At 42.1% G+C, this 22,390-nt stretch overlaps 1 protein-coding gene across 2 annotated transcripts in view; it reads right to left on the bottom strand.

The window, feature by feature from the left end:
* Positions 1-22,390, bottom strand: part of STOX2 (storkhead box 2) — a 145,053-nt gene that overhangs the window by 67,410 nt on the left and 55,253 nt on the right. The window contains exon 1 of one of the 2 annotated variants that reach the window (XM_066548315.1): positions 3,878-4,224. The exons of the other annotated variant lie outside the window; for it this stretch is intronic. Coding sequence (XP_066404412.1) covers positions 3,878-4,043 — 166 coding nt within the window. The 5' untranslated portion in view covers positions 4,044-4,224. Of the gene's footprint in view, positions 1-3,877; positions 4,225-22,390 lie in introns of those variants that run through there. 2 annotated transcript variants of the gene reach the window in all.

Below are 22,390 nucleotides of genomic sequence, written 5' to 3'. Positions count from 1 at the left end.
GACTGAAACCTCAGCAAGGAAAATGTAAAGCAAAGAGCAGTAAAGTAGCTGCACACTTTTCAAAGGTAACCTCCAAACAACCATGCTCTGGAATTAGTTTTTTCCATTGCAGAAAGCTCTTCAGACATTTCTTCATGCTGTGACTGTTACCCTAGACCATCTCCATCTCAAACTGACATGTTACCTCCAACACCAGAACTGTCAATTAAAGTAAATGAAGAAGGCTGCAGGAAAAGTTTTTTCTTTCAAGAGCATTACTCAGTTCCAGTAATATTTAATGGCTGGGTCAATCACAGGATGCAGCTCCCCTCTCTGCTAAAACAAAATCCAGGATTTTCTTTTGTGTTTAGAAGGAAAAAAAGAGGAAAAAAAAAGGCAAGAAGCTTCCAATATTTGAAAAGATATATATATATATATATATATATATATATATATATATATATATGTATAAAATTTCATTTAACTGTTTGGAGACCACCAAAGTTGCATTAAATTTTATCCTGCTTGGCAGTTGCATATGATTTCTTTATTTTCCCTTGAATTAAGCAGCAATTCATCACAAACTTCAAGTATATTTCCCCCTTTTCAGTAAGAGGTACTGTATACATGTATATGAATTGTATTGGATTCAAACTTTCAGCCTCTCTTCTCACACAAGGTCAAAGCTCTACATTGTTGTAATTTTCTTTTTCAGTGTTTTTTCTCCAAGACAGTCCTCCACTGGGAAATTAATATTCTGCATGAACAATGAACTCCTTGCATGGCCTTTGAACCTAGTGGTTGCTAGGAGGCCTAAAGAAACCCTGGAGTACAGCCTATTTAATAGCACGTATCAAGAGATTATTCAGAAGCAAAAATGTGTGATTTTCTAAATTGTCTGCTTTTTTCCCTCCTTACTTCCATCTCCATTCATCTGTCAAACAATCTTTAGATTTCATATGAATTGCATCTGCATCAATTTTCTATAATTATGGGCAGTTTGTTCCCCGAGTATTGAAAATGTGACTGGCCAGCCACCAATGCGGCTTCAAATCAAGCAAATATCAAACTGCTCCTTACTCAGTTTTACTGAAAAGGCTGCTTAAAATCAGATGTGCTTCACCACTGTAGCATGAGGTTTGCACTTCCATAATAAACATGGTTCTGCTTAGGGACTGTATTTTCCTCATACAAAACACCATGGCATTGACTGCAGAACCATTACTCAGTATTTCTCTGTGCTGAAAGAAATATATATAGCTTTTCCATTCAATTCAGGCATACTTGAATATTAACATTTCAAGCTTTTTAGCATCTTACTGAAGGTTGTTTGATTGTATGCATTTCCATATTTCCCCAAGCAGACTAATTGAGGCAAAACCCCAAGGTTTCTTTCCCACCCTCCACCCCCATTCCAAACAATGAGGCATTTAATTAAAAGATAACCACAACAATGTTAATGGTGATGAGGTTAAATGGTTGGATAAACAGAATGCAGCCCTCTGAAAAGCCCATGTGTTTCAGGACACTTTCTCCCCTACAACACTCTGGGTGACAAAGAAAGTATTTGTATTTCTGATCCTCACAATTTTTACACCAGTGGACTTCCTACAAATTTCCTGCAAGGAAGAGAGTTTCCTTCAAATAGTGAGAAGTGTACACAGTAGCTATTTCTCCCAAAACTAATATTTGGAAAGGCAGTGGACAAAGATCCTTTAAAAAAAATTAATGTGGCAACTATCCATTATGAGAGAACAATTACATTTCCAGATAAAAGCCTTACAAGCTGTTGTTAAGGTTGAAAAAACCAACAACAACAAGAAAAACCCAAAACAACAAAACCAACAAATATTTGCTGATTTTAATTTTCAACATGTTCTCCCTCCAAAAACTTTAACAAATTAGTAGAACTTAACATGACATTTGTTCTTATCTTCAGTTGTTGCAATTGAAATGACTACCCTCTATAGTCATAAACAAGTATTCTTGGTCTGGAAATTACTTTAAAATATCTGTAGCAGATTAAAATTCTATGCCCCCTCCTACCTCTCAAGGACACGGGTATCTGCCAACAAATGCAGGGTGACATATCTGATTCTGCAGATTGCTGGTGTTCGACTGTCTGCTTGGTTGGTACCAATCTTGCCAACATAAAGCTTTCACAGAGCCAGAGCACTTTGCTGAAGAATTAAAAACAAGCAAGAACCACAGCACTTGGCACAAAATGCTCACGTGAGCTCCTTCTCTTTTAAATATGGCCTTTCACACTGAAAGAAGAGCCTAAAAAGTACTGACTTCAACAGATCTGCCACAGGGTATCTTACACTGGGAATACCAGGACATTCACCCAGAACAATAAAAATATTTGCAGTATTGTCAGATTCAGCTTTCCAGACACTTTCACGTCCTGCAGCACCAATGGAACAAGTCAACCACTTCACCAACACAACCATTCTCCTCTTCAGCTGTCCAAGCATAAATTTTCCTTGTTGTTTCTACTCACTATGTGACTTCCCAGGAACCAGAGCACCAATTGCCAAAATGGCACAATACTCTTACACAGGCAGATTTTTCAATGAAATGCACATTATTTCTCTTGTACTTGGGCATGAAAGAAAAAATAGTCACGAGGCACTTTTAAAACATGAAAAACCAATCCTGACTGAAGAGATATGTTTATTAGGGCCAGGGACAGGAAAGTGAGCATATAACTGAAAACCACAATCTTTGGCTCAATCTTTGCAGCAGAAATGGGGCGGAAGGGGGACAGCAGTACAGGGCTGGAGACGTTTTCAGTAATGCATTATAAATACCTTAGTTTTCTCCTTTCAAGGAATCTGCCTACTCAACCTGAATTGTGCCTCAGAGGGAGAAACGTGCCTTTGTGATAAATTGGGATTTGCCATCATAGTAATGAAACATTATGTCCTATCATCACAATAAACAGGCAGCAGAACAACAAAGGAGGTTTCCAGGATTTTCTGCCCCCGGCCCCCTCCCCATCAGCATTTTCCCAAGTCGTCTTTTGGATGTTTATGAAATGCCTTAATTCCAAGGCCATTAAGATGCATTTCTGGATGGAGCAGATTCTACAAATAGTACTGAGGCTTTCCAAAATCTCACCAGCACTCCATCGGAGGCCAAGCCTCTCCCTGATGCCTGCCTTTCCCTGCGCTGTTTTTTGTTTTGTTTGTGCTTTCTCTTTCCCATGCACAAACATGTTGGTGCAGTGTCCATTATTTCCCTACGGCCTTCCTTGAAAGCCACTGACAAATGAATATACATGCACGTGTGCGTTCCACCACATACAGAGGTCTGGTCTCCTTCTACACCTCAAAAAATAAATGCAAATGTGTTTACAGTCATTTTCACCAACACATGCCTTGACATTGCAGAAACATGCAGCTGAAAGCCTGAGAGACTGTAACAAGACAACTGCATTTGCAACCACAAGTAACCCTTTTCCTTTCCAAAATGGAAAAACACGAAAGCCTGATGAATTAACTAGAGCTAACTGCATTTTAAGAGGAATGTGTGGGAGAGCAGTAAATATCCAGCACATGCTTTTACGCACAAAAGGCGCAAAGGGCTCCATGCTCTGCACATCCAGTCATTTTTGTCTGCTCTTCCGCAACAGAGATGCAACCGTTTCTCTCATACATTTTATTTCACTAGACTAATAGATTTTAAACACCATATTGCGAGGACACCGCTGTGAATCTTGCAGAGGTACAAAATGGTGGATGTATGCTATTTTTTTTTTCATTATTCCTAACAACTCAGCCTCCCGATCGCAGGCTCCCCTCCGTACCCACCAACACATCCTTCCCAGCCAGACACACATCCCGAAGCAGCCTCGCAATAAAGCTCTCTCGCATACACAAATTATGTTACAAACCTGATGTCATGTAGCCCCGTGATGCCTGGGAAATAAAAGCTGGGGGGAAGTGCTTGTGCAGTCGGTAGTCCTTCTCGCTGCGGGACCTCATGCGGTCTGAGGCCCGGTCGGAGAAGTCGGAGCTAGGCCAGGCCCGCCGCAAGGTCGTACTCCGCGTCTTCTTCATCCTGAGGATGGCCGAGCCTACTCCTCCCGCCGCAGCATGGGTCAGGGCTGCGCGCTGCCGGCCATCAGCCTAGCGCGGCCACCGCCGGGCCGCAACCTGCGCGCATCTCGCCGCTCCCTCTTCTAGGGCGCCAGCCGCGGGTCCCTTCCTTTTTTTTTTTTCTCTCCCTCGAATGATCCAATTTTACACACGTCCCACAATGCATTACACTTCATTTGCAATCGGTCCGGCTTATAGCTCCCAGATTTGCGTGGAGGAAAGGCACGTTATGTGGCTTCTCAGGCAAAAAAAGGAACGGGGGGGAGGGGGAGCTGGAGGGGGGCTGGGGACGAGAGATGTGCAGCGTGGGAGCTCGGGGGTCCCGAACAATGGCCCGATTCAGCCCGGCCGTGCTTAGCCAACTGTGAGCCCCGACACAAAAGGCCCAAACAAACGAGGAAAATCCCGCGGCCGCCGGCTGCGACCCCGACCGCGGCGCGCCCGGCGCTGGGGAGGAGGCGGCAGCTCCCGGCGCGGCGGGAGGAGCGGCGGGAGGAGAAGGAGGAGGGAGAGGAGAGGAGGGAGGGCCCAGAGACGCCTCTCTCGGCCGCGGGACGAGCGAGCGGATGCAGCCACGACCCCCCCCCCCCGTCCGCCGCCTCCTTCCTCCTCAGGCCCGCGGCGCCCGGGCGGCCGGCAGCGGCCCGCGGCCCCCGGCAGCGCCGCGCCTCGCCATGGTCGGCGCCGACTCCCGCCCGCCCGTCCCCGGGGCTGGATCGCCGCCGGCTCCGCGCTAGGGAGGGCCGGCGCGGGGGGGGAGGCCGCCAGCCGCTCCGCCCGCCTGCCCGGCCCGCCCGCCGCCTGCCCTCCGCCTCGCCGCGCTGAGAGCAGCCGCTGCCGGAGCGCCGCCCGGGCTCATGCCACTCCCGCCGGAGCCGCGCTAGTCCCGCCGGGCTCCGCGCTCCCCCGCGCGGCACCGGCTCGCAGGCGCCCGCGTACGAAACCCCGTGCGCGGCAGGGACCCGGCCCCCTCCCGCCCGCTCCCGCTCCGCCTCCTTTCCGTCCGTCCGTCCGTCCTTCCTTCCTTCCTGGCCGGGGCAGTGACGGCGGAGCGCCGGGCCGGGTGCGCAGCGCTGGGCACCCCGCACGGCCGGGCTGCGGGCAGCGGGCAGGGAGAGCGGCGGGCAGGGCGGCCGTGCGGGCCGGGCCTGGCCATCGGCCCCTTCGGGCAACGCTGCCGCCCCGGGCCAGCCGCGGGGCGAACGGGCGGACACGAGCGAGGGAAGGGCGCCGGGACAGATGTGCATCCCCGGGGCACCCTGCGCAGAGCCTGCGGGGCTCACCCTCGCATCCTCCGCCGCCTTTCCCCATGGGCGCCTGAAGAAGCGGCTCTCCCCAGGAGGGCCCAGTCAGCCACACCGCCACATTGAAACCCAGCACACTCCACAAGGGTATCCAGGACAGCCGGGCTGCCCCCTCGCTGGCGGGAAGGGGGTTCCCACCCTCTCACAGTGGCTCACACATCTACTCCCAGGGCACCCTCTTGAGTGGGGCCTGGCCACCCAGGCATTTTATGAACTCCAGTTAACCAGAACTGTGCAAAGGGACTCGGTTCCTCCTCTGCAAGACGGCTCTGAGCACGCCCGGTGTTGTCAGGTGCTGCCACCGTTATCAATGGGGACAACTGCAATGCAGGGATGTAAAAATGTTGCTTTTGCAGCCTAGTTAAATTACTTATACATTTATATTTTTATAATTAATCCTTCTTACAGTGGTTTGTGTCATATTTCTAAGAGCATGGGAAAACAGAGGGCTGTAATTTTGTAACTGGCACTTTTCAATAGAGGTGAACCAGTAAAAGGATGACCATCAGTGAACGAACTTGATACCAAAGGCAGTGGACCATGAGATACTATCCCTGGGCTGCCTTGCTGCATGGCTATGGGTGAGTCACTTCAGCAGCCACCTCAGCCCATCTGCCTGCGCTGCTGCGGGCAGCACACACACCAAAGAATTATGCAAGGGCTCGGATGCAGCAGTCCCTTTCATATGAATAGAATATACATTAATGAAACTCAGCAAGAAAACTGAAAGCTAAATGCTATGGGGTTCTTTCTCATTCAGCCTCATCTTTTTCCAGCTGTGAACAGCAATCAGGAAAGACATGTTTCCACTGATACTTTGTATACTGGTAGCAACAGGAAAAAGTTAAGATGAGAAAAAAGATGGCCTAGAGCTCCTCTAGTAAAAACATAAGATTTTCCCTCATGAAACTTACTCATCTAGCAATTTACTCATCAACCTACGCAAAGCTTATAATAGAGCATGTTTTCACCCTCAGACCAGAAAAACCATAAGAACTTTTAGAATCATTCCATTTTTCTCCTTGAAGGCTGAGGTTGGGGTAGATTGGTTAGCACTACCTAGATAAATCAAACCTAAAAAATGTACCTATTTTACCAAATGTAGAAGCAAATTAAATTCTATTTAGGAGCATAAATTCATATTCCACTATCTAAACATTGAATGAATGATGGCTTTGCCTTTCCAGCAGTCAAGAAGTGGTTGGATATAGTTGGCCAGCTAGCTTCAACTTATTGCTGAACTAAACTCAACTTTTCTCCTAGTCTAGACACAGCCCTAGATATCAATCTGTTCCATTAAAAGATGACATGAGACAAGAGACAAATAGGAATCAGCAATGAGGAGGAAAAATGAGGTCAAGAAGTAGAAAGACAGAACAAAGCAGGACACACACACACAAACACTCTTGACAATAAACAAGGCCACAGTGATCTTTACACTGGCTTTTTGTATAATTATTCCCAACTAAAATATTCTAACAAGTATCAAATAAAAAAATATGGGATGGCTCTGCAAGTGTCAGATAAAGCACACATCCCAATTCTTTTCAAGCAATGTGCTGTGCACTAATGAACTGGTGGCTGCACAGAAGTCTTTCAAGTGGCTTTAATTGACTTAATTTGTACACTTCCATGAATTGTCACAAGAGTCATACAGTACAAATAATTAACACATGGTATCATCTACTTATCAGTTGTAGGAATTAGACTGGTTCACAGTTTTGGGTACAGATAATAACCCATTTTCAATGTGTGGTAATTTTAAATGAATAATAATTTGCTCCTACAACTACGAAAGGAGGAGGGAATGAGAGAAATAAGCAACTGTAGTGGTTTGGCCCTCTGGCAAGATCAATTTTCCCTTCCCACATGTGAGGAGATCTGTTTAAAAACAAATTAAAAACATCTCAGTATTGAGACGTTGTTCCTGTGGTCACCTAAAGTTCCTTTTATCAAGTCTTCTCACAGTTATCTTGTTTGGTTTCAGCTTAAAGTCTTCTGACATGGTATCTGAAAGAGTACTCCTCTTTGAAGAGAGGAATTCAGAGCAAGTTTCCTCCTGCTCTTGAATTGTTTGAAGTTAAGTGTTGTTACTGGGATGAATCAAATATATAATTAAAGACCAAGTTTAAGATTTGGCTGTTTTCTTTGGAATAAGAGCTAGAACTCTGAGTGTAATTGATTTTTTTGCTTCAGTGGCCAAACTGAAATAAAACTATTTTCTTCATGTGATCTGAAAGCTAAAACTTAAGTGCTTTAAAAAAACAAAACAAAACAAAAGAACAAACAAATCCACGACATTTTATTCTGAGACATTTAAGTTTACTTGTTTTTTAATGAAGGAAAATAAATTTCTGGATTTGTATGGCTATGTCAGAGCAGAGTAAGGAAAAGATTCTGAGCTATGGAAATTGTCTAATAGAGCTTGCTAGAAGTAAGGAAAAATTCTTCTTCCAGGCATGAATTATACTAATGGGAATCTGAACACTTGGTAGTGATGAGAAAAATTGAGATGGTGGCAAAGCTTGTGGTTTTGGTTTTTTTATTCATCCATAATTTTTTGGAGGGGGTTTTGTTTTGGGTTTTGATTTTTTGTTTGTTCTTTTGGGGAGATTTTTTGTTTAATAAGGGAAAGGTTAAACTCAGAAGCTTTTTATTGAGAATAAGATAAAGCATTCATTTTTATAATTTGGTATTTAGTGTCCAACAGGAACCATCTCTATCTTGCATTACTAGAGGGAGAGGTGATGCTTGGATAAATAGACCATAGAGATCTTGGGGAAAAGGTCTGAACTAAACAAAAATTAGACATCCTGCCTGCCTCATAACCTAACAATTCCTTATCAGGAATTGGCAATATAATAGCAGCCATTTCAAAAGTATAGATTTAACAGTATGAATTTCAAAAAAGAAGCTTAGTTCCATATCAGACATTACAAAGGATTCTTATATGTTCCATCACAACCCTTCTTCAGCCCAAGTTCATAAGGAGCCTGAAGTCTTTTGGAGAAACAATTCAAAATCTTTGCTTCTGAAAATATGTTTTATCTTTTAATAAGTGAGAAAACAAATCTTACTAAGAATATCTATTGCATGTGATCTTCATAAACACTTACTAGTTGCTGAGCAGGCCTGTTCGCGTTTTGTAGAAGAAAAACAGAAAAGGACATAACTTGCCCAGAAAAGTGTAGGAAACCAGTGGCAAATGCAGTGTTAAAACTTTGGGATCTCAGCTCTTATTTCAAAGTTCATTTTTCCTTATCTGAAAAATAATTATGTAGCAGAGTACAATATGGTGACCTGTATACATATTTCTCTGCATGTGTATGTGTATGTGTGCTTGTACGTATATGGCAATTGCTCTCATGTAATGTGGTATTTCAAGTTTCAGCTGGGACTACTTTTTTTTTCCTTCCTATGACAAACAAGTTTCCATAGGGACAGCAGCAGGCTTCAGTAAGAGGGTGGGCTGGCGTTACTGCCTTAGCTACTTCCTTGGCTTGGGGACTGACTGCATGAGGTTTTTCAAATTAAATAAGCACACAAGCCGAATACTAAAATAAAAAAGGCAAAATAATAGGACATGCAAGGAGGAAATCCCCCTCTTAACTAAGACAAGCTACACCTCTAAAATAATTTTCTCTCAAACTATGCATTCAAAGCCTGGGTTCTCCCTTACCCTGTCTCTACCTTGCCTGTGGCACACAGCCTGATGTGGCTGCCTCACGGAAGAAATTAGGAGAGCTTCACTTTATTACTGCCAGCTGAGCTGGTGCCTGACAAGCACCCAACACCACTGGAGGAGCTAACACTCCCAAGATGCCAAGTGCCACACAGAGTTTTGTGGCATCACACTGCAGGTCTATCATAGGGGTCCTTTTCCCCTGCCCAGCCTCAGCAACAAACACTACAAATAACATTGGTAATACTGGGACACAGGGGAGACTTTGCACTAAGGAAGGCCACAGTCACAGGCAACCAGGTAAAACAGGGAGCAGAGGGTCCTTCTGTGGCCTATGAAAACAAAACCATCACAATCTGTAACATTTTAAAAGGGGGAGATTGGATGCTGTGAGATTCTGGGAAGGAATTGCAGGGTTTTTGAAAGTAGGAGAGGGAGAGCGGAAAGGAATAAAAAAAAATAAAGTGGGGAAAAAAGCCTATAGTACAAACAGTTGGAAAGCAGAGGAGGAGGAGGAAAAATGGAGTGTGAGAAGAGGTGGGAAAAATGTAATTATGAACTTGTGAAAAACCCCAAGCTCATGTATAACATCACAGGGTTTGGTAATCTATAGGTTTATTAGATTTATAGCCTTGCATAATAGTGTTCCTGAGAAAATACATTGCCAGCATCTCTAACATTATAAATCCACGAAGAAGAAAGTTTTCCATGTCGTAAACTCACCATTTTCATGTGTGGATTCTTTTATCTCTCTATTAACAAAGGTTAAGAGCTCAGACTCTGAAAGACATGTTTTTAAGCAATCTTTTACAGGTTAAGGCAGTCTGGCAATACACCATAATTGTCTTTGTCTGTAGGAAGCACTACTTTTCCAGATATTTGCAATCAGATATACTAGCAAGAACAAACCAGAAACCTCACTCACACCCTTTCACATCAGTCCTTAGACTTCTGACACTAACACTATTAATTTGTAACTTCTCACTAGTACTTGTTGTTACTCAAATATGCAAGAGAAGCTAAGTAATTGTAATCCATGCTTGTGGTCCAGGTCACAAAAAGAGGGAGTCTTTCTTGATGGATTTATTGGCAAAGGAAAAGTTGGGCTTGCCCAGACAACTCTCTTCTTGGAGAGAGCATTTGAGAAACTCCACCAAAAAGGGAAAGAAAAAAACCCCAAGAGCAAAGGTATAAGTGAAAAAATTTCCAAATAGAAAAAAAGAAAAATGTTTCAAAGCCTATCACAAGCAAGTCTTCAGTCTTGCTATCAGGTTGTGTTATACCATGGTAGTAATCCTGGCTTACTTACAGCACCTCTTAAACTAGTTTCAGATCATATTTCTCTCAGTGTTATGCTTTGGGAATGTGTGATGACAGGAATGCAGCGCTGCTGCTGCACACGTGCTGTAGTTCACCAATTCATTTTTCTGTGTGCTGCCTTATGTGCTGTGGTATTTATTTTAACTTGCATGACTTTTAAGAAAAACCTGTCTGTGTAATGAGAAGAAAGGCTCCCCTGTTTTCGTTCTTTTTTTTTTCATGCCAGACCTTCTGATTGCATTTGTGCTTCCTCTGCACAGAAGACAATTGATGCAGAAGGTTTCTCAATCTGGATGCCCAAATCTACCTAAAAGCCAGTGTACAAGCAGGAACACTTGTAGGATACAGCTTTTGTTTTGATGCATGCTTTTCTTCTCCTATTATCACTGACTCAATGCAAGTTAGATATAATGAATGGAAGCTGGGCTTGTAACTCCTCAGTGTACAAAACTAACAAGAGAGGGAGACAAGCCATGAATCCTGCACAAATTTCCTCTCACACATAACAGAATTCTAAAACTTGGAGATGTGGACTTACAGCAATTCAAATCACAAGTCAATTCATTCACCGGCTGTTCTTCCAGAGGATATAGTAGCAAAAGATATGCCAAAAATGTTGGTCTCAGCTTTCTTGTTTTCCACTGGTGTCACATATCATTAGTACCCTGGTATTTAAGTAACACACTGATATATGGGGACCAGCTGTACTGGAACTTAGAATAACAGCCTAACCTTCTGCTTTGGGAGTTGAAACAATGGAGAGCAAGAAGTCAACAGCCAGTGTAGGTCCCACCAGCAGTAAAAGCCATCACAAATTATCTTCCTAGAGATTAATTCCCACATCTCTGTGTCTATCTATTCTCATTCCTCCACAGAGTCTATGTTGCAAAGATGGCACCATGCATGTGCAGGCCTTGGGCTCTTGTGAAACTTCTGGGTGCTACATCAATACAAACAAGGAGATTCTGTGTGTCAGGCAGGTACTTCTTAAAGAAAAAATGCACTAAGAAAAAAAGGCCCTTGGTAGTAAGAAGTGGGCAGTGTTTTGCATCTTGCATGGCTTGCATTGTCCTGCAAAGAGGACAATGAATATATTTGATGGGCAGTCCTAAAAGCAGCATACCAAGGAAACTAAATCCCAGCAGCTGCTATAACACTGCAGAACATTTGCTGAATAACCCAGTACTAAGGGCCCTCTCAAAATTCTTGCTTATACAGCTGTGCAATATAGTGACTATATTTTATAGTTGTATATATATAGCATGTACAAGAGGCAGAGATCTTTAAAACCTTAGAAAAATTGGGAGTAGCCTCTTGAAAAGAGGCTACTCCACCCTTTGTAAACAACCTCTTATCATTCAGTTACTTCCATATGTGCACAAAGCTCTGCCTAAATTAAACAGGCTTTCAAAATAGTGGTTTAGTACTGAAAATGTATGGTTTCTACCAATAAGTTTGAAAAAAATGTAAGCAAGAGATAAACTTACAAATAAAAAAGTACCAATTTCCCACCTCACAGAAAAGTAGTTCAATCACTTCATGGATGTTTATTATAGTCTCAGATTCAGAGGCTGTCTCATTGGCACATACATTTGGGCATGAAAAAACTCTAGACAGGAATCAGAAGAACAGACAAAAATTACATGACTGTACACATGCCTGACCCAAGGCTTCTGGAAAATCAATGCAAAATCATCAGTCTGCTTGTCCTCTGGACCAGACTGCAGCACTGCAGAGGCAGTTTGTTCCTGTGAAGGTGGTACTCTTTAGTCGTTGGTTTTCAGCAGGACCCTGGAGTTTGTCCCTTCTCCTCTGATTCTGCAGTAGCACCCATCAGAAGGACAATTCCACTCCTGGGACACCTACCCTGACAAGCCCTGGTTACCACAGCTTGCTGCCCTCCCCCACTTGGCCTTTGAAGCTCTGATATTACCCACCTGTGTGCAACCAGAGACAATTTCCCATTGCCCTGTTCAGATGAAGGTTTATGCAGGCACTACTTGCACTTGCCTCTGTAGAAGCTGTTCTTAGCACTTCTCCTGAATGCAGAGATTTTTGTATTCTAGTAGAGGAACAAGAAAAAGACATTTTATAGCACTGGGTCTCAAACTTCTCCACCACCTAGTAAGAAAGTTAACTTCTTCCTCAGGGGTCCAGTGCAACAAAATAATTTTTGTCTTACTAAGTGACACCCTATACAACAGTAGCAATCTGCTAAAGCAAAAGTATCATCTCCAGGGAGCTCTGCTACTTTCTATTTCTATAAATCCTTTTAGATTACTGTGGGGCTGTCAGTTGGTTTGTTATTAATTAATATTGTTTTAAACACAAAGAGAGGCTTAAATCTAGGAGAGCGCAGTTACTTCCCAGATTTCTGCAGGTCACTGCGAGATCTTTGACTCCTCTGTGGAGCTAAGTGGAAGGGAGCAGCATCCAAAGCCTCACCTTAGCAAAATGTTTCTGGCACAACACTGCACTGTCACACCAGATACAAGAACCATCTCTGGTGTGAATTTTGCAACCTATAACTTTCTGGCCAGATCAAGGATAATAACAAGTGAAAAATGAAGATGTTATGGAGAAAAAAATTCTCTTATGACAAAGGAATATTATTGTGAAAATAAAATAAAATTGTGAAATTAGAGAATTAAATTAATATCAAATTAGAAAATTTAGTAAGAAAAGTCCTTTGTAATTCTGAAAAGCGTACTCCTCACTTCTACCACAATACCATACTTACATCCTTTAAAGCACATGAATTACAGTAGCATAGGATAAAATTTCTTTCAAAATGCTTTATGTATTACAATGAACTTTTGTAAGGCACAGAGAACCACTGACATTTAAAATATCCAGAAACCCAAAAATATGTTTCTCAAAAGAAACAAACATCTTAAGTGAGACCATTTACACGAAAGTAAAATTTCCTAGCATTAGAATTCTATTTGAAAGAATCATGTACAAAATTAAGAGCTAGAAACTCTTTAGTCTTCATTAAAACTGATCACTATTGAGCTGAACTCAATACCTACACAACCCAACTGTGGTAAATCTTATTAGTTATGGTGATCATCTCAGAAACTTTAGGAAGGAGTCACCATGTTCCCATACATAAAAATTTCAAGTGCTTTGTACCCCCAGCTATTCCAGGAATCAGCAAATACTCAGGGCAAAGGTTTCTCAGATTGTTGTATGAAGTAAAAGAAACTCCAAATGCAAGGTGCTCAGCGACTTGCCTTTGATCTTTTTCTTAATGGGGGAGATGTTTAGTAACCTTTCCATCTCTCAGACAGTGTAAAGTAGATCAGACAATCTGCCTTAACAACTGGCAGGGTTCAGATTTGTCAGAGCATGATGCTAGTGTCAAATTGTTTTTGTCTTCCTTCCTCTCTAAAGATGGATCTTAACTATTATCCCAGCTGATGGAACCAAGACAAAATAAACACAGACATCAGGACTGAAACAATGATAGACTATCTGAAAAGGCATTTAAGTGCCCACAGTCATCCAAAGAGTAAAAAGTTATAAAAACAAGTACTTTTTTTAATTGCCCATATCCCCATGTCATTCCTGAGGTATTTAAAAAAACCACAAACCCTATGGATTTCTACCCACCGCATAGTAATTACTGAAATAACAAAGAATTGGAAAAAAGTATTTCCAAAGCCTGATGCTATTACTGAACTGCCAGTGAAAAAATTCTCCCTAACACCCCTTAAGTCTATCCTCCTGCACTCCCTAATCTGAACACAAAAGGTTGGGTTTAAACACCCACCCCCCACCCTGAGATTAAAACCGCCTGCAGTTTTCAGCTTTGGGCCAGCACTGACAATACTCTAAATCCTTGGCTACTGGCTTCGTGAAGACACAGCCTACAGAGAGTCCCTCAAAGTTCTTTGAAATGTTAAATACAAAGCAGGAGGAGGTCATAAAGGAAATATTCTTTACAAAAGGAATGGATATCATATGCAGGCTTTTCAAATACATTTCTCAGTTGCTTTGCTTCCAGCCACCATTTTCTCAATCCTGCATTGTCTGAAGCTTTTGAAATAAAATTCAGGAATTAAATAAAGCACACAAATTAGTGTTATAAACAGCTGCCAATATATGAATTTGTTACCTTTTAGCTCTCATAAATCTCTCCAATGTATATATTGTATCCTAATTCTTCTCTGGAAAAATGAATTATTTACCTAGTAAATGGTCCTACAGCAATTACTAAAAGCCCAGCTATGTAGAAGTAACATACAGGTTTTATTGCATCATCTTCTGTAGCATCTGCCCAATTACTGCAATAGAAGCCAGTGTGGTTCCCTGCTGCCCTGGAAATCCAGCTATCTTTCTGCCAAGAGCCTTCTAGCATGCACAAAAGGAACAGGGATTGAGAAACCTGTTTTATCCCCTCTTATCCCATAAACTAACAAGCCTTTTTCAACTGCAGCTTTTCTCCACAAAACCAGGTAATTATGCAGGATGGGATTTTCAAGGTAGATAAAAGGAAAAAAAAGCAGTCAGTTCAGCATATCAGCTTTGCCAAGTACTGTCATCTCAAACTCTGAGGGGCTTGCTTGCATTGTGGGGGAGCAGGCAAACACAATGATGCCCTGCCACTGCCATAGGGGCCAGCTGTAAGCAATGAGCTTTGTGGTTCCAAACTGTTGGGAGGTGGTTACATTTTCCTGTCCACTTCCATTCTTCTGGAGGCAAACAGGATGATACAAGCCTTATTTCTGTCCCTTGTCTCACCCTGAACACTCAGTGTCTCTCCTTTCTCATTTGGGTATCATAAACTCAATGATAAAATGAGTTTTACATTCATTTTTACATTCATTTTGAAGAACTTGTGTTTGGCTTACTTGTCTCATAAGGTCTTGTGAGCCTTATCCGTACTAGGTTCTGACAAGATGTTCCACCAAACATCCATAAAAACATCCCTGCCCAAATTTACAAATTGTGTACTTGAGGAGAAAAGTAACTGGTTGTCATAGTGACGTTCACAGTCTGAGGAGCCTTTGGACTTCAGTGTCATGAAAGGTACCAGGAGTTTAAAACCTCCAACTAGGTGAAGTGGTTAATGGAAGCAAGTACTCCAGCCAGCAGCAAATGCATGCTTAAATCACTGGTGATCCTGTAGAATCAGGCTGCGGCACTTTGAAATCATTTAAGCTGTTTAATTTTGGGTTATCTGCAAATTAGTACAGCCCAGCTCACAGAAACTGCCACTGCTGTGACTTACATGCATGTCTGGCAGGCTGCTGTCCTCTGCTTTTGACATCAGTCTAATATTGGGGTACCTTCACAGCAGGGAAAGCCTGCTGACAGAAATGTTCCAGCTACAAAAAAAAAGACTGAAAGGTTACAGCAAGCTCAGGAACATCGCATGCTTTTGGCAAGGTGAGACACAGGAGGATGAAAGGCAAAGGAGGGTGAGCAGAATTATTGTTCCTCAATGATTAAACAAGCACAGAAACTATGATTACAGATCACTGACATCTTTTATAACATGCCAAACTAGCACACAGAGAAACATGCCTCAGTAATTCAGTCATACAGGCACTATTGGCTCTCCACAGTTTGAAAAAAGATGAGGGTCTTCTGAAACAGAGGCTTTGCCCTGACTCCCTGCTTTAGGCTAGTGAAGTGGCACAAAGCCTTTGAAGCATCTGGAGAGCAGGCACTGCTAGATATAGCCCTGGCAGCCAAAAATGCTCCTTGCACTCAATCCTCACTCTTCATGGCAGGAATCAACTCAAGATACACGGTGATCTCTGCCTGTCTGTTGGACTCCTTACCTCTATAAAACAAGTAAGAACAAACTCCAAGCAGTTGTAACCTGAACCTAGGCTTCAGCAAAGCAAACAGCTAAAAAAGCATCCCTAAAGAAACCCTAGCAGGAAGGCAATTTATTCTTGAAGGGGATCAGGTCCATAGAACTTCTGAGGAATGAGAAGCAATGATTCAACTGACACAGTTCAGTCTTGCCTTGCCTCACATTGCTCGTAGTATCAACCACCATCAGTCTGCCTGGTTTATCCAAGAGGAAAAGATAATATTTCAGTATGAAATGAAACTCCTGGTTCTCTATGTGCTCAACTAAAGTAACCAACCATGCATTATTTGCAAAAGAATGTTGATGACTCAACAGTATTTGGAGTTTTTTAAATCTTTCTGATAAGACTTGTCCATTTTAATGAGATCTATACCAGAAACATTATAAAAGTAAGATTTTTTCATAATTGTATGAAATTGTATTCTTGTTTCTGTGTTACCAGTCAAAGAAATTTCCACTACATTTTATTTTGTTCCTATTTAAAGAAAAAAAAAAGCCTAAACCAAACAAGAACACTGACCTCTGAGCATGTGACTACAATAACACATTTCTCTTTTAGTGAGCTGCGGTGTCGAGCAGGCCATTTCAAAAGTGACAAGATCCTGGTTCAGAGGATGTCTGAACATATTCCTGTTTATCTTTACCACTTCAGAAAACTGCATTCTCTCTGACTGCTACAACCTTGAAAATCAGTGCAAAGCTTGGTGATTTCAGAACCAATAGATTTTAGTCCAAGAGAAGACAGTTAGAAACACAAATTTCACCATATCCAACTTCTGATAACAGTATTCCACCACCCCAGAACAAACAGGTAAGAAAGTGAAACCTTACAATCATATAAAAATGTACAAGAGACTTAGGCATACCAGCTGTGAGTAAATTCAGTGGACAAAACAAAAACATATTCAGAAAACATTCTATCTCTGCCTTCTTGAAGAAAAAATATGATACTATGCACCTTTGATGGCAGGAAGTGTACAATCCCTTTTCAAAGCAGAGGGATGGAGTCAGTTATAGAGATATAAACAGCAACGTGAATGTAAATTACAATGCAACGTGAACCTAAGTTCCAAGAAGAGCTACAGGCACCAACACCTCCCAAACAGTGGAGGCAAGTTATCAGATACTTAATGCTCCTATTAATTATGTTTACACAAGTTTCAAGATATTCCTGCACAAGGTAGGGTTTCACATTTACTGAACAGGGGGTTACTCATTCTGGATGAAAATTAAATAACACCAGCTACAAAATAGTTATTCAGACAAACTGGAAAAATCATGTTTATAATTAATATATAAGTTCATGTTTTGCTTGGCATTTTTAAGTCAATTTTTTTCTGGATATCATGATTTTCACAGTCAGAAATAAAACATAGACACTCAACATTCCCAAGGATGTCTGCAACAAAAGAATTATGTGAAGATGGCAAGCTGAAGTGCCTTCATTTGGATACATTTTTGTATCCAAAGAGCAAGCAACAAAAACAGAGTCACAGAGAGAAACAGATGGCCAGTGAGTTATCACTCCTGATCTGATGACTTATGTGGGCTTAACTTGTTTATTTACTCACATATTTGCAAAAAAGTAACTTTCCTTATGTTAGCAGCAGCAATATTGTATATTATGTATATTATATACACAGTACATACCTCTACCTACACACAACACAAGGGTAAATAGGTATTTTACCCTCTAATTATGGGCTCTCCCACAACCATGAAGTCACACCTGACCCTTCCCAGGGCCAGGGAGTTAAATGACTGGTGTCTAACACCACAGCTCAAGAAAGGGTTAAAAGAGGATCAGTGTTACAGCTGCCCTGCTCACTGGCTTGGAGACAGGACAGAAGTGCTCAGGTCCTCAGGGGCAGGGAAGTGAGTCTGTAATTACTGGCCATACCCTTTACACCATCCACTCTGTAATTAGTGGCTATATCCTTTACACTCCTCAGGAACTGCTACTTCTCTCCGTTCACTACTCCCTGTTGATGCAACCCCCATGCTAACCTTGCATGATGCATGACAAAAATACTGTCATATGGTCCTGAAGCAACAGGCACCATTTGTTTGTCATTGAGTCCAAATGAACCAGCCTCAAAAATACAGATTCTTCTTAGATCATCTCACCCCCTCTTTAGGGCTGATCTCATTATCTTCACTTTAATTGTTCTCATTATCTTCTGGGCATAGAAAAATAATGCAGCCTTTCTAAGGACATTAAATCAAATTATGTAAAAACACAGTGTTGGGAAAAAGAGTTAAAATGTTTTAGCTAACAAATTGCTGAAAATCAGGAAAGATCAGTGTGTGACCATTTAACCCCCCTGAAAATCACCAGGAAGTATTTTCTAGCTGCAATTACAAGAATGCTACTGCCCTCAGCTATGGTTAATTGTAAAGGCAACTGATAACCACCTCTTAGCTGGCAAAGAGCAGGCAATGGACAAAGAACTTCTGCATTATTTTCCCACTAGCAAAGTTTCACTGTGTTTTTGTGGAGCAACTAAAGTAAGTAAAGGATTCAAAGTAGTCAGTGTAATTTTATATACTGGAAGAGTCCTGAAAGTAGAGCAAGATATTTTTCAGTAGATTCTTCAAATTGCCAGGATGTAAATGTGATGAGGAATGTGTTTATAGGCACCCTCACAGAGCAGTGTGTGCTGGTAACATTGACGTGGGATGGCTGCATTGATCAGCTGGTTAAGGATCAGATCCTCTTCATAGGTATATTACCATGGGGATAGATAGGGGAGTGTCTTTGAATAAACTACTGAGCTCCAAACAGCTCCTGCAACAATATCCCTGCAGTCCTGAGGACTTGAGTGGGACCACAGGTACAGCAGATCCCACAGCAGCAGTCAGGAGACTGAAACCCAAAAGAAGGAATCAGGTACAGTGAAAAAAAGCTGAACTCCAAGCAGGATGCTCCCTTCTGACTCACCAACATCTGGTGCAAGACAGCCTGGTGCTGTATCTGGTGCAGCATCTGAGCTCTGTGACAGTGCAGAGAATTTTACTCCCATCATTCCACCCACTCTGTGGTGTAGGAAGTGCTGCACAGACAGACTCATGAACACCATCTGCTTCAACTGTGGCATTTGACTCCCTTCCTCCAGCATGTAATATTCTGAGATGGTCTAAGCATATTGATACAGTCCTACATTTTACATATCTGTATGTCAAGCCATTCAAAAACAAAATCAAAATATATTTTTCTTCTCCCGTAACACTGCTTCTAGTTATTCTAACTGGATTTTCTTGCAGTGTTTCTTAAAAAAAAAAACAAACAAAAAAAACCATAAAACTCTGGGGGATCATGAAACTCTTATTTCAATAAAAATTAATAGGCATAAACACATGCAACACTTACATCTGCACAGTAATGTAAAGTCTACAGAGGAAACAATTTTTTTTCCCCATGGTACCTTTATTCTACTACAAAGACAGAACACTAAATTTCATACGTTAATGCAAACACAACAAAAACTTCCATCCAGATCAGGAAAAAAACCTTTTTCCTAAATATGTGAAATCACTAACTATCATTTTCCTATTCACATCTGTACTTCAAAATAAAAAGAAAAAAAATTTCCAAGTACTTGGGTTGTCATGTCACTGGGGTTTATTATAATCACACACAACTGTATCATCTATTAATTATAAAAAAGATACATATTACTTACAGCATTTCTGTAGCTTGGAATGCAAGTAACTGAAATAGCCCCCCAGTGCTCTTGGAGATACAACAGCAAGTTAGACAGAGGCACACAACATGGCACACTCTCTTTTTAAAAGCTGTTCAGTGATTTGCAGTGTCCTTAAGGATCATATTTTAAAATTTATTTTTAACAGAAGCCCAAAGTCCCACAACTGAAAAAGTAACCACTTGGCTCTTATTAGGCTTCAGAATGGGCAAAAAAACAAGGAGAAAATCAGTTCCCAGCAGATTCCAACTGTTTCCCCTAAAGGGACACACCCCAGCATACTGCTTGCTCTCCCAAGTGTCCCAGGGAACTCACCCAGCATCATGCTGGGAGCAGTGTTATAAAAAGTCCTCACATCTTCTAGCACCAACCAAACATCTTAACATGAGATTAAAAACATGTTCCTCATGCATCTATTGTCTGTGGGCTACATATCAGCTTTCCCTAAACCAACAAGCACTGATAGAAGGACAAGGTAGCTTTTGACATACACAGATAAAAATTATCTCAATCTTTCATTTATCTTTAATGCAAAAGCACCTGTACAATGCCTTTAAAAAAATTAAAGGATTTAGATTTTTGCTCAACTTCATGATAAAACTGTTTTGTTCGACATGGGGAAGAAGGGCATAAGAAAATAAGGAACATGCTTTTAACACCGGAGTGACTTAAGGGAGGAAGAAGAAGGAAGACTGCTCACTGAGCTCATCACCACACAAAAACCTTTCACCTGTCAGAGGAAGCCCCACCAGCCCCAGGCTCAAGCTGCCATCAGCTTACATCTGAAAACGTTCTGCCCCACCTCAGCCCCCTTCCCAGGGGGCATATTGGATGTCTCTAGACCATCCCAGCAGGCCCACCACGGGCACTTTCCACTCTGGGCTAGAAAGAAGGAAAAAGCAGAACATGAGATAATGATGCTGATATGAAATTGTATATGCAAATAAGCAAAAGGGCTAATTCCAAGCAAAGGGATTGTTTCTGATTCTCATAAGACACAGAAGTTGCCAAACTAAGAAAAATACAAAACTGTTACATGAAACACAAAAGGGTTACACAGATTGAGTATTTGCATGTGGACAGGACTGGCTTGTTTGGGATGATTAAAGCAATGCAGATCAAACCTCGAACATGTACTTCTGAGCACCCTCCAAGCCCAGGCAGGCCAGCCAGCCATGGAAAAGCCCAGCCAAGCAAAAAGATGGCAAAAATATGGCACCCACCACCATGAGCCCCCAGTGCCTGCCTGCTCCAAGCACCCACAGCATTATGGTACCCCTGGCATCTGCTCACCCTGCCCTGCACGGGCACTTGCTGGCAGCGGCAGGAAGGTGAGCGCTGCTCAGGCAGAGGAACAGCCCACAAACAGGCTGGGTCCCTGTTCCTCCAGTGCAAACCCCTGCAAGGGCTGCAGCTCCAGTAAGATGGGCTCCCCCCCTCGGTACCAACCCGTGCAGGGCAGGGGAGATCACACCACACAGAGTGAGAGGCTCCTTTAAAGGTGTCAGGCCATGTCTTTGACACCAGCACTGCTCTGCTGGACTGAGATGCAGTGAGTGTGGGACGTGCAGCTGTAACTCCCTGCCAGGACCAGCTGCCTTTCTGCTAGAAGACAAAACTGGACCTACTACTGTGGCCACAGGACGCACTTCAATTTAGTCCAGAATTCTATGTTTTGGTCATTTAAATAGCAGGTGGCATTTGTAACCAGCTCAAATAGCATGATTGTCAGGATAAGACATTAAAGAAAGCAGCTATTCACCTTACTAATCGAACATTCTGCACATTGGAGATGTATTAGTGGACCAACTGAATACAAGAGAGTAGGGATGAAACATAAATAGCACAATTATTTGGTTCAAACCATTCTAGAAAGTTACTCAACAAAAAAGTGCAAGAAGGTAGCATTTGGAAACATTTGGAGAAACACATTCCTAAGTGAGGCTTGAAAGCCATCTGAAATAAATACAGCAGAACTCTTCCAGAGGCAGGGGTTTATAAATATGATTTATAGTCTGATAGCAAAGCAATGAACGTAGTCTGTCATGCACCTGAAATTGCTTTACATTTGTGATTCATTTGCACAAGGACTGCTTTCAACAGCCTGGTTTTTTTAGATTTTAATCATAACTCCATTAAAATAGAAGAAACTCCCCAGCGATCCCCAGTACAATCTACTCCAATATTTAGTCTGCTAAAGAGGCCAGCAGTACACAGCCAGGGGAGAATAAGGTGGCACTTACACCTTCTCGTAAGAGTCTCTGTCTCGCTCCATTTTCAGCTCAGAGGATTTGCTGTGCCTGCTCTGGTTTCTCTATTGAGTAGTCTCTGTGAGGCTTCTCTGCCAAAGGAGTGCCCAATCTTTCCATCAGCCTGTGTAAACTTTCTGCACTCACAGCATCATCTGAAGTCCTGTAGGTCCTGCCTCTGGCATGAAGAATTGCCTCCTTTTGCTTTTAAATCTCCAT

The sequence above is a fragment of the Molothrus aeneus genome, chromosome 4 (genome assembly GCF_037042795.1).
Source record: "Molothrus aeneus isolate 106 chromosome 4, BPBGC_Maene_1.0, whole genome shotgun sequence".
NCBI classification, from domain to species: domain Eukaryota; kingdom Metazoa; phylum Chordata; class Aves; order Passeriformes; family Icteridae; genus Molothrus; species Molothrus aeneus.
This window is presented reverse-complemented; position numbering and strand designations above follow the sequence as displayed.